This window comes from Loxodonta africana, chromosome 9 (assembly GCF_030014295.1).
Source record: "Loxodonta africana isolate mLoxAfr1 chromosome 9, mLoxAfr1.hap2, whole genome shotgun sequence".
Lineage (NCBI taxonomy): Eukaryota > Metazoa > Chordata > Mammalia > Proboscidea > Elephantidae > Loxodonta > Loxodonta africana.
The window spans coordinates 47,927,158-47,939,847 of record NC_087350.1 but is presented as its reverse complement, the minus strand read 5'-3'; the positions used below and the strand labels follow the sequence as shown (position 1 = coordinate 47,939,847).

At 50.8% G+C, this 12,690-nt stretch overlaps 1 protein-coding gene across 5 annotated transcripts in view; it reads left to right on the top strand.

The window, feature by feature from the left end:
- Positions 1-12,690, top strand: part of LRSAM1 (leucine rich repeat and sterile alpha motif containing 1) — a 37,683-nt gene that overhangs the window by 22,284 nt on the left and 2,709 nt on the right. For 4 of the 5 annotated variants that reach the window (XM_010587612.3, XM_003407717.4, XM_023544904.2 and 1 more), the window contains 7 exons: positions 1,401-1,488; positions 2,549-2,623; positions 4,368-4,448; positions 6,115-6,210; positions 8,703-8,801; positions 9,678-9,809; positions 10,603-10,684. In XM_010587612.3, coding sequence (XP_010585914.1) covers positions 1,401-1,488; positions 2,549-2,623; positions 4,368-4,448; positions 6,115-6,210; positions 8,703-8,801; positions 9,678-9,809; positions 10,603-10,684 — 653 coding nt within the window. The remainder of the gene's footprint in view (positions 1-1,400; positions 1,489-2,548; positions 2,624-4,367; positions 4,449-6,114; positions 6,211-8,702; positions 8,802-9,677; positions 9,810-10,602; positions 10,685-12,690) is intronic. The other variant, XM_023544905.1, reaches the window with a different exon arrangement.

Sequence of the window (12,690 nt, the reverse complement as noted above, 5' to 3'; positions counted from 1 at the left end):
TCCCCTGTCCTGTGCTGCATAGGTGCGGCTGTGCTATGAGGGGCAAGCATGACTGGTCTCTATGACTTTTCTAGCTGAACCCCATGATTCTGTGTTGGGCTGCAATAAAGTCATAATAATCACTACCATTTCTTGTGTATTTCCTGCATGCCAGGCACTAGGCCGAGGGACTTATTGCATTTGCTTATTGATTCTACGAGGGACTGTATTGTTAATAGCCCTATTTTACAATTGCAACTGTGAGGTTCAGAGAGAGTGTATAACACACGCAAGGAAATACAGGTAGTTGGTGGCAGAGCCAGGATTTGAACCCAGGCAGAGTATAGCCTGTGGCCCTGGCCGTGGTGCCCTTGTCAGGCTCTGTACAATTTGGGAGTGGGATACCCTCCAGGGGATGGATGAGATGGTTGCGTCCATGCTAATGGCTGCTCTGGGATCTGGCTCCCCCAGTTCACTGCAGCACTGTGAGTTTATCTGTTGATGGAGCCAGAAGCTCCTGGCAGAGCCAGCCGAGAAAAGCTTATTGACCGATGCCCAGGAACCCCAGACAGAGAGCGGCGAGCAGTTCTGGCACCCCCACGCTCCTCCCGTCCAGGTGGCTCTGCACAACTGCACCCTCCTGGTGTCCCTGCCATATGGGGATTTCTCCCTCCTTCCTGGTGGTGTGACATTGTGCTCAGGAGCTTAGGCCCTGGGGTCAGGCAGACCTGGATCCAGGCCCCAATTGTACTTACTAACTCTGAAGTCTTGGGAAAGTTACTTTCCCTCCCTGGGCCTTAATTTTCTTATTGGAAAAATGGGAATAAATCATAGTGCCTGCCTCATGGGGTTGCTGGAGGAGTTAACGAGCGTTAGTGAGCATAATGTTTGGCACATCAGGGTCCCAATAAATGGCAGCTGTTATTACGAAGCAAACAGACTCAGACCCAAGACTGTACCAAAGTGTGGACGTATATGAGACTGCAGGTTTGGATTCTTGTGCTAAAACCACCAGACTTGTTCTGAGGGGGCTGAGAGGCAGATCCACCACAGCCAGGCTGGGGGTACATATGTTAGTGACCAGGAAGGGCAGCTTTCTCATAGCCCAAGTGGCTCACCTGGGAGGTCGTGACCATCCACAGAGTTGGGTGTGCAGAGCCTGGGCATCTACCTCAGGGGGCACTGTAGAGGGAATTCCAGTGAGATTCTCTCGCCAAGCTCGCTAGACACACAGACTCTTATCTCCTTCTCCAGGGCCATGGAGTTTGGACATACTCCATGTCTGCACCCAGTCCAGGGCATGGCCCTCAGCAGACACTCCATAAGTATTGAATGAGTAAATGGTTTATCATGGGGCCTGGCACATAGTAGGTGCTCAGGAGATGTTCACAGAGTGAATGACTATGCTGTCTTTCTGGCAGCATGGCTGAAATGGATGAGCGGTTCCAGCAGATTCTATCATGGCAGCAGATGGATCAGAATAAAGCCATCAGCCAGATCCTGCAGGAGGTGAGCCCTTGCCCAGGGCCTGAGGTGGGGGCACAGGAGGGAAGCATAGGAGCCCAGGCACAGCATTGGCACTCTCCACGGAGCTGTGCCCTAGATAGCGTGTAAGATCCAGCAGGCTTAGTGACATTAAAAGAGTTCACACCGTCAAGGATGAGGGACAGTGAGAGGCCTTTGGGTGATGGTTTCTGATTGCTGAAATCTAGTCATAAGAGCCCCACCTCTTGCTTGTAGGCACTCACTCACCATCCTGTGGAAGAGAGGCTTCTATTGTAAGGACCTCAGTAGACAGGCTGGTGGTCACACCACTGAGGCTGAGCCCACAGGACAGCACAGTGGGACCTTTGACTTCTACTCACTTCCAAACCCACTGACTGCTTCTCTACTTCTCTGCCACCTTGGCTGGCCCACCATAGGTGCTTAGTGGATGCTACTAACAATGAAGGGCTCCCCATTATTTCCTCCCACCTTTGTCCATATTGTCCTGTTCCAGCTTTTTTCCCACAGCCCCTGCCAGGGTCTCCTTCTGTTCTCTTTGCCTTTCTCTCATCCCAGCTGCCCTTGCATGTATCTCATCACACCACTACTCTGCCTGCCTTTCCCTCCCAGCTTCCTCCCTGACTCCAATCTCTTTCTTCTTCCAAACTAGTTGAACTTAGTATTTGTTGGAGTTGTCTGAGGAGAACTCTCTGTTTCTCAAAGAGGTTGTCTAACCTGTGGTTCAAAGTGAGCCTCTGAAGCTGCATAGACCTGGTTGGAGCCCTCGGGCCAGTCGTGGCTTTCCTGAACCTCCCTTTCCTCATCTGCAAAACAGGGTACTAAAAGCCTGTGTCATGGTCGTTGTAGAGGTACAGTGGGCGATGTGTGAAGAACACTGACTAAATTCTTAATAAGTATTAGTTTTAAAATTTTAAACAAATAGCTAAAAAGTGACTTCTCTTTCTGTAAGGAGCAGAAAAGTCATTCATGAGGTCCTTTTTACGCAGATTGTATTTTTCCTCTTGGATGGGGGCCCACTGGGCCGCAGTGGCCTCTGCCAACCAGCCTGTGATCTCTGTTGCAGAGCGAAATGCAGAAGGCTGCGTTTGAGGCTCTCCAGGTGAAAAAAGACCTGATGCATAGGCAGATCAGGAACCAGGTGAGTGCTGGGAGCCACAGACACTTGCCTGGGAGACCTGTCCTGTCAGCTTTCAGAGAAATGCAGATGTAGCTCAATGGTACAGTAGTTAAGGGCAGTTAAGGTTTAACTCCTGACTCTCACTTGCTAGTTCAGCAAGAGACCTCACCTCTTGAAACCTCACTTTCCTCGTCTCTAAAATGGGGACAGCTGCAGACCTGTGTCAGATGGCTGTACAGGGGAGGGTGTCTTGAGGCAGCACCTTCAGTGGCCTTATCCCAGGGCAAATGCACCTATTCTTGCTGTTTCCCACGATGCCCAGGGCTGAGGGCAGTGCTAACGCTCGGCCTCCACTGCTTGGGCAGCCTCTGCACAGACCACATCCCAGGCAGGACTACCTCACTGGTGGAAAGCAGCGGACTCAGACCCCATGTCCCCATCAGCTGAGGCTGAGGGACGGGCTCGAGGGATCTCGGGGACAGATTGGATCTCCCACCTGAGGAGGCAGGGAGGTGCCACAAGGCCCTAAAGTCTGCTGAGGAGCGACCCCGCCTGGGATGAGGACGAGGAGCCACACTCTCGTCCAGGATCTGCTGCTGGCCTGCCGGTGGCCTTGGGCAAGCTCCACCAACTCTGGCCTTGGTGTCTGCCTCTGTCCAGTGGAGCGGGGTGCCTGTCTCCCTGGGTGCTCGTGGGAGTGAGGTGGGCTCAGCTCAGACACAGTCCCGAGAGGACAGCCCCGGCAGGCATGGGGCTGGAGATGTCATGGGCTCTCAGGCTATGGGAACGCTCATCACATCATATTCAGCACACTTTGAATTTCACGTTTTCGCATGCTTTCTTTTTCTTTCTGTTCTTTTTCAACCAAACCAACTTACCTTTTTTATTTCCTTGTTTAATTTCAATCCCCCATTGCCGGACATGAAGCTCATTCCTCTGACCAGGGGTTGGTGGGGTCATAGGGATCTAAGGACAGGAGTCATAGGGACAGGAAGTCAGTGGCTGTGGGGCCTGACCACCAGGGCCGAAAGCCCCAGCCACACCCTGAGGGTGTGCGGCAGCCCCAGGCATTCTTACTGTGGCTGTTTGTGACCCACCAGGCCAGCCGTTCCCTTCAGACCCTGAGCAGGAAGATCCCAGGGAAAGGGCTCACTCGTTCACCAGTTCTGTGTGCGCTGGCAAGCTATTTACTCTGAGCCTCAGTTTCTTTGTCTGTAAAATGGAGGCAATAACACCTCCGAACAGTCAGAAGAAAAGTTGAGGGGATGCATATAAAGTACATAGCACAGGACTTAGCACACAGTAGGTGCTCAATAAATATAAGCTGCTATTATTGTTATTATTCAGTCACTTTTGTCACTGCCAACTCGTTCCTTTGACAGCTGTTTAGAGGAGGCGAGAGGTTTTGACCAGTAAGAGGCTCATGATAATTACATATCGGCTCTTTACTCTGTTGCCTGAATCTTAGAGAGCCCCTGATTCATTCCACACACTCACTCTGCGACAGGACCCATGCTTGACTCTTGATCTGCAGTGTGAACAGGATAGGCCTGGTCCATGCCCCCAAGGCCTGCAGAGCTATGAAGTAACTAATTCTTTGTTGAAACCCTATCTGTGAGGTTCTTGAGATGTGCAGCTTCCCAGCATTGCAGAGCCTCCCTCAGAAAGGTTTCTTCAGACCCACTTGGCCGTCAGAGCAGCAGCAGCACTAATTGAACCGTGGTTGATGTGAATAAAAAAATCCCCTGTCTCATCTTCTGTTTAGATTAAGTTAATAGAAACTGAGTTATTGCAGCTGACACAGCTGGAGTTAAAGAGGAAATCCCTGGACACAGAGGCACTACAGGTATGTAGGGCTCCCTGGCATGCCCTGTCCCTCCCTCCCCCTTCACTTGATGAAGCCCCCCGCCCCAACACCCTCCCCGCCTCTCAGCAGCTGCTTGGTCAGCTTCTTGAGCAGAGCAAAGGCAGGTCTCTGTAGCTGTGACACTGGAGGAGCTCCCTAGCCGCAGAGGCTGATGGGACCAAACCTGGGGACTGAGGCCAGCACAGGTCAAGGTTAGGGGTTGGGTCAGCCTGTTGCTAGGCAGGAGGGTCAGAGGAAGGAGGGTTTCATTGCCAAGGCTCACCCAGGCCAACATCTCCATCTCCGCATCTTCTTTGTTTTGGAGTGGGGTCGCTGCTGAACCCTGTCTCTTTAAACCATGCTTCTGGGCGCTGGTTGCACTCACTAGGCTGACATCCTCTGGGGAAGGAGCTTTCCTGGTATCCCAAGGATGTCTGGAGAGAGGGCCCAGCTGTTACTGTGTCCCTCACTACAAGCACCTTCTTTGTGAGCTGCAGGCTAGTGTCCTGCTCAGGGACATGAAAGCAGCAGGGAGCAGCAGCAGGTGTGTTCTGGACTGAGCGTCTGGGACCCGGTTTTGTCCCAGCACAGCCTTGCTGTGTGACCTTGGTTGGTGAGGGAGAAGGGGCGGTCTTTTCCCTTCTCTGGACCTCAGTCTGCCCAAGTGTAAAACGAAGGGGGTCAGATGGTGTGTGAGGACTTGTGCTCCATGCCAGGCTTTCAAGCAGAGCCTTCTGTCTGTCTCTGTCCCTGTGTCTGTTCTGAGTGGAGATGTCTTAAGTTGTCTCATGGGCTTCTCAATGCAGTGGGAATGTGCTGGAATCTGGAATCCTGGCCTCAGGTCTGCCACGATGTGCTATGTAACCTTGGGCAAGTCATTTTCCTTCTCTGGGCCTCCATTCCCCACTCCATAAAATGGAAATAACTATCCAGGCCCAGCCTATCTGATAGGGCTGTCAGAGAGGGGTGAACTAGCAAATGGGAAAGCCATTTGTGGGCCTTGAAATGTTCTTCAGAGGTCTTCAGACAGGAGGGGGTTGGGTTGACTCTCAGAACAATTCAGCCTCTATATGGGGTGGGTGACCTTGTCTCCTGCCCGTTAGAGCCTGCAGGCCTCCCATTTTTGTGGCCTCCACGGGGTTCCCAGGGTCCCTGTTCAAGAGCAAGAGATACATGGACCATAGCCACAAAGGAGGCTACAGAGGGCTCAGCGCTGGCTTGCATGTGCCTCATTTGCATAGAAAGCCATCCTAATTTATGTCGGGGTACACGCCGACCCAGCCTGCCATTTGCTTCTGCCCCATGCGGTGTGGTCAGTGAGGCCAAGGTCAGTGCCTGTGCCTTGTCATTTCTTTTGTTTGATGTTTCTTACCACTCCACTGTCATCATTCATTAGGATCCCATGTCTGGCCTTAGCCCCTGGGGAAGGAAGATGCAGGCTTGGGAGAAGGTGGGAAGGGGGTGCCAGGGCAGAGGGGCCCCTTGGCTTTGGCCTCCAGCTCTCAGCCTAGGCTACTGTGGGCCACGGCTGGAGGCTGGAGGCAGTGGCCAGCACTCAATGAATAGGAACCCAGGCCATGCCCTTCTTGGTTCTGACACCACATAGTGGGGACTCCTAGGCCCAGGGGTGCCGTGAGCTCACAGCTGGGTGTGGTCTGTGTTGCAGGAGATGATCTCAGAGCAGCGCTGGGCCCTCAGCTCCCTGCTCCAGCAACTGCTCAAAGAAAAGAAGCAACGAGAGGAAGAACTCCGGGAGATCATGGTAGTGTTTGCCTTCTGTGTTCAGCATCACGCATGGGTTTGCTTTCCCTAAACACACCTGCTGTTTTCAGAAACATTTTTGTGATTCAAGTAATACCTGTTCATCAGAGAAAAGATGGAAAATCTCAAAGGAAAAGACTCTAACTTCTGAGAGTTTGTCTACTGCTAATATTTTTTGATGTAGCTTCCAGAAAGTGTGATGCACGTTTATAGCTGTGTGTGTGTGTGCATTTTAAACATACAATGGTACGTGCTCCTTTAAAACTAACTTGTCTTGATTTAATATACTTTAAACCTCATTTCATGTCATTAAAATATTCCTCTACAGCATTCTTTTTCATGGCTGCGTTTGGATCAGCCACCATTCTATGAATGAGCATCTAGATTTCTTCTGTTTTTGTTTTTGCTTTTATAAGCAGTGATGTCTGACCATCTTTGTAGCTAAGTATTTGTCAACAGCCCTGAGTATTTACTCAGAACAGATTCCTAGAAGAGAACAGGCTTATCTAAGGGCAATCTGTTTGATAAGTTTTGTTTTGGTTTTTTTAATAATATTTTATTGTGTTTTCAGTGAAAATTTACAAGGCAAGTTAGGTTTCTATTTAATAATTGCTGTATCTATTGTTCAGAGACATTGGTTGCATTTTTTACAATGTTATAACGTTCTCATTAATTCCCTTCTAGATGTTTCACTTGCAGTACCTAACCTGGATTCCCTGCCCCCCTTACCCTTTCATCTTTGCTTTAGAGTTGACCACTTGGTCTCATATAGACTTTTTAAAGGTGTGCAGTAAAATAATAGACTTTTTAAAGGTGTGCAGTACTCACTGGTAATATTCTTTATTCTATGAGAAAATCTGTTACTTGGCTAAAACGTACCCTCAGGGGATAGTCGCAGGGAGGTGAGCCAGCAAGGTCAAGGTTTATGGAGTATCATAGGGCAACAGTCTCTGGGAATCCTCTATGTCTGGTAAGTTTTTGATGAGAATTGCCAGACTGTCTCCTGTACCTGGATGGAGCTGACTCTGGGGCATCGTCCAGTGGCAGAGCCCCTTAGGGGTGGCAGGTTGGGATAGTTTCCTCTCTTCTACCTGCTTCCAGACCCAGAGTGCAGCTGAGAGATGAGGGTGGGGTTGGCCCACCAGCTGGGGCTGGAAAGACTGAGTTGCTCCATGTCATCATTTATGCAACAGATGTTCTCTGGGCTCCATCCTGGGCCAGCCCCTGTGCAGGGTATGAAGCAGAGTGAGACCCAGCGTCTTCCAGGACCCAGCACACTTCCAAATGGTGTGTTTGTGCCAACTAGAAAAAGCTGCCGTCTCCCCCCAAGTCGTAGTAATGCGTGAATGGTGCCCTAAAACTGCACAGTGACAGCCACATGCCTTGTCCTCCCACCCTCACGCAGCCTCTTGGGGAGGAAGCCCTACCTCAGCAGCACATTACCAGTCAGGGGCATAGGCGCCAGAGGAGAGAGGAGTCCATAGCTGGGGCCAAGGCAGGAAGAGGGGATCAGCTTGGAAAGGTCCAGGAGGGACCACCAAAGGGCAGCCAGGCCTCAAAGGGGAAGAGGAAAGTGCCGTGTTGAAATCCTGTCCCCTCATCACATCCCCCCATCAGGGTGCGACTACAGGCCTGGAATGGGTTCAGACCACTGGCTCCAGAGCAAGACAGGCCTGGGTCTGAATCCTGACCCAGCGCTGGCCAGCTTTTTTTCTTGGGGCAAGTTACTAATCACCCTGAGCCTCAGTTTCCTCCCTGTAAAGTAGAATCTACTTCATAGAGTCATGAGAATGAAGTAAAACGGCATATTTAATTGCACAGCACAGGATCTGGCATAGAGCACTTGGAAAATGTTAGCTGCTGATACTATTAGTGTCATTTGTTCACTACTTTATCCCCAGCACCTGGAATGGCGCCTGGCCCAGAGCAGCACGCTTGACAAGTATTTGTTGAGTGAGTGAATGAATGAGTGAATAAATCCTTTTCAACACCATTTTTCTAGTCCTCTCTCTTTGTGAGGCCAGTGGAGCCCATGCCAGAAGCTGAAGGTGTCTTTAGAATCTATCTGTCTGCCTTCCTGAGCTTTATGGGCTAGAGCAGCCCAAACCTTTGAAAGAGACAGGTGTGTGGTGCTTTGCTCTCCCACAAGCAGGCAAGGAGGCCTCCCTCCCAAAGGTAGTGGCGCACAGAGTGCCAGGCACAGAGCGGTGCCAGGGGTCAGAGAAGCACAGGTTCAGCCCTCCTGGCCAGGTGTGTGGGTTTGGACACATCAATTACCTTCTCTGAAGATCCTTCTCAGCAGTAAAATGGGGATAGGGAAGCTTCCTGCCATTCTCATGTCAGGAGAGTAAATGGTGAGACAGTAAATGGCTAGGAAAGTTCTGTATGAAGTACTGAGGGCTATCCAAACCCTCCAAGGAGGGCAGTTCACATCTTCATTATTGTTTTTACCTCCTGACTTGTAACCAACATCACCTACTTCTCTCTTGCCAGACGGAATTAGAAGCCAAAAGCGAAACCAAGCAGGAAAATTACTGGCTGATTCAGTATCAACGGCTTTTGAACCAGAAACCCTTGTCCTTGAAGCTGCTGGTGAGGATGGTGATGCCTGTGCCAGTGGGGGGTCAGTAGGGTGGTACCTTCCTCAGCAGCAGAGGGTCAGTAGGGTGGCACCTTCCCCGACAGGGGATGAGTAGGGTGATCCCTTTCTTGGCAGGGTGTCAGTAGGATGGTACCTTCCCTTGCCGGGGTCAGTAGGGCCTCCACGTCAGAGGGCCCTGGTGCTCCCAGCAATGCCTGCCTGTTTATCTTTCTGGTTTAATTTAATTCAGCTCATGTTGCTTGGTGGCTCTAGTGTGCCAGGTTCTATGCTAGGCCCTGGCAGGGACAGAAATGAGAAAGGGAGTTTTCACTCTGGTGAGGGGAGACAAGCTGTCAGTGACAGCTGTACAGAGCAGAACCAGTGAGGCTCATAGGATGCAGCCTGCCATGAACACCAGCGTGGTGGGCAAGAGCAGCTGCTTGTGGAGCACCAGCTGAGGACAGGAGAGGTGGTCCCTACACCCCTCTTCTCTCTCACATTTTTTTATTTTTTAAAAATGAATCATTCTATACATACTATTTTAACAACTTGCTCTTTTACCAGTAGACACAGTTTTCCAGGCCCATACGTGTAGACCTACCTTGCTGTTTCCAGACAGCTGCACAGTATTTAGTATATGGCTGACCCCCATTTATTTAAACAGCCCCCCCTCCATGGATATTTAACTTGAATGCCATTGTCAAGTTTACAGATAGAGCAGTAGTGACCTCTGTGTGCTTACACATGTCGTTTTGTAGGAGAAGCTCCATGAAATGGAATGCATTTTATAAATTGTTACACATTTTTAAACCCTTTGTTTCCTGTTGTAAACAATGAAGTTCTTTTCTTTCCACTCACTTGGCTTCTCTTGTGGGTCTGTGTTGCAGGAAGAAGGCATGGAGCGCCAGCTGGTGGCCCTCCTGGTAGAGCTGTCGGCTGAGCACTACCTGCCCATCTTCGCCCACCACCGTATCTCACTGGACATGCTGAGCCGAATGAGACCCGGGGACCTGGCCAAGGTGAGAAGCAGCAGCCCCTCAGATGGAGGTTAGGGTGGGCGGGCAGGTAAGACCACCAGCCTGACCTGGCCAAGGGTTGACTTTCTCTTCATGCTTTAGGATCGTCAGAACAGCCACCCCAACTACCCCCAACTACCTGCGTATGCCCCACAGAGCAACTGGCTAGGAAAATCCAGGATATGGGCCCTACTGACCCCAGACTGCCCACCCACATAGTTTGGAGCTTCAAATTTTTGAGCCAGGACATGATCTGGTCCAGCCCCAGCCCACCCCGTGGTTTTACAGAGACCATGTCAAGGGCTTACGGTTAAGAGCTTAGGCTCTGGAGACAGAGGGACTGTGTGATGTAAGTGGAGCTGTGTCTCAGTGGCAAGGCCTCGGGAGGTGTCTCTCTTTCCCTAATGACAATGTGAACTGTGATAGAGCATCCTCACTTGTCGTGAGGGTGACGTGACATGAGACCATGCAGGCAAAGCTGTCAGTGCAGAGCCTGGCACAGGGAAACACTTTCTAAACTGTAGCTGTTTCTAGTGTTCATTTTCCCTTTGGGCCTCATTTTCTTCCCCTGCCACACTGATTGTTGAACCAGGCCCAAGGAGGTCACAGCTATAGCTACACTGCCTCATGCTGACCCTGGACTCCCACAGGGCCCCAGAAGGCTTCTGAGTTGCCAGCCAAAGGTGCTAGGAGTAAGGGAGGCCTGTGAACCTGGACTCATGTCTGGTGGCCTGTGCTACATAGCAGGCCCCCACCAAGGCAAGGCCATGACCTGCTCTTCCTTGGACTACCACAGGTGGGCATCTCAGAAGCTGGCCTACAGCACGAGATCCTACGGAGAGTCCAGAAGCTGCTTGACGCAGCCAGGATCCAGCCAGGTACTGACATACAGAGCCACTCTTAAGCAGATACCCAGCCTTGCATGTGGTCTGTGGTTGGGTGCAGTCGCTTGCTTATATTTCAGGACAAGTCCTAAAGGCCAGTTCTAGCCCCTGCCAGTCCTAAAGGAACAGGGGTGGAGATTAATGAGCCCATTTTACAAATGGGAAAAACAGGCCATGAAAATGGAAAAGGGGAACGCTCCATGCAGCAGTGGAGGGTCCTTCTGGCTCCCATTACAGAGCTTGGGAACCTTGGGATAGAGGGAAAACCAGCCTGTCTCCAGTGCCCACTACATGCCTGGCACTGTGCCTAGGCCACGTCTGTAGTCTGGACATGGAAAGATGTTTGTGATATGTTGTGAAGGGGAAAAAATAGGTCATAAAGGCCCTCTGCCCCCATCCAGGAGGCTCAGAAGAAGGTTAGGTGCTGTGGTTGACATAGCAGGAGGGCATGGGAGTCAGAGGTCTCCGGAGTATCTAGTGTGATCCAGGCACCAGGCATTTGCTGGACACTTTACATGTACTATCTCAGGTAACTTGTTTCAACCCCAGGAGGTACTCTTATTATCCTCATTTGAGAGCTGAGGAAACATACAGAGAGGTTAAAACACCTCCTCTAACCACACACAGCAGGCAAGTGGTGGGAGCAGGATTTGACTCAGGTGCTCTGGCTCCCACTTCCAGGCTCTTAATCACTGGGCTTTCCTGCCTTTCCTGAGAAGAGGCTGAGGGGCCTTGACAAGGGAAAGGAACCTGGGCATGGAGCAGGAGGAAGGAGTGGGGAGGCATGCACTGTTCGGTTAGGGAAGGAGATTTTCAGACCAGAGCCAAGGAAAGGGGAAGGGGCAGAGGCTGGAGGTGGAGTTGCCAGACTAGACCAGAGGTGAAGGCCTGGGGGGCTATGATGAGGCAGGAGCTTGGACGGCTGGGCATTGGGCCAACTGTAGCACCCACATCTGCAGGCTCCAGTTTTCCTGCTCAGCCATTTTTACTCCAGGGACATTGACTCAACCTGAAAACAGCAGGGCTTCAAACCAGTTAAAACTGGTTCAATCATGGCCAATGAAGTGAAACAGGAACAGACCCAAAGTTTTACAATTTGGCGGAAAGTCCCATACCCACAGGACCTTCTGTACTCAGAACAAGAAAAATTACGGGTAGAAGCCCTGGAATGGGAGACTCAGAAGAGGCATGGTGAGCCCTTTTAGGATCCTGATGCATGAGATTAAATTATTGGCAGGACTGTAGGAGAGTGACACATTCAAAGCGGCAAGGTCAGCCACCATCTTTGAGTGTGGTGCTGCCATCTTTGACCGGAACACCACCATCTTTGAGTGGGGTGCCGTCATCTTTGAACTACTGTTGCCATCAAGTTGATTCTGACTCAAAGGGACCCTATGGGACAGAGTAGAACTGCCCTATAGGGTTTCCAAGGAGCGGCTGGTGGAGTTGAACTGCCAGCCTTTTGGTTAGCAGCCAAACACTTAACCACTGTGGCACCAGGGCTCCATCCCAAGAATAGACATATATGGTATTAAATATAGGAGAGCCCCTTTACAATGATGGTTGAGGAGTAGCACTTAGAGGTTTAGTGCTGTAATAGCTTTTAAAAAATCTTTAGGTTTTTTTTTTTAATTGTAAGAATAATAAAAAAAAAAAACATACTCATAAAATTCAAACCATAAAATAAATGAATAAAGTGAACAGTGATTGGGATAAAGAAAAGGTCAGGGATGTGGGTGCCACACATTGCATGATAATAAAAAAACAGAGACTGCATTTTGTCAGGGCTGGTTCTGATGTCCTTCCCAGCTGGGGTACCCTCACAGGACATGGGGCCAGGACTCTGCAGACAGAGGTGGGAGGGGTGGGAGGTGAGGAGGGGGAATCAGCTTTGGGGGCTTTTCCTGCTGAGCTGGCCTCCCTCCCTGCTCCTTTGGCTCCTGTTAGCCACTGAGGTGGGGCAGCCCATCCCCTCCCCTCTGCATGTGCCCTGTCTGGCT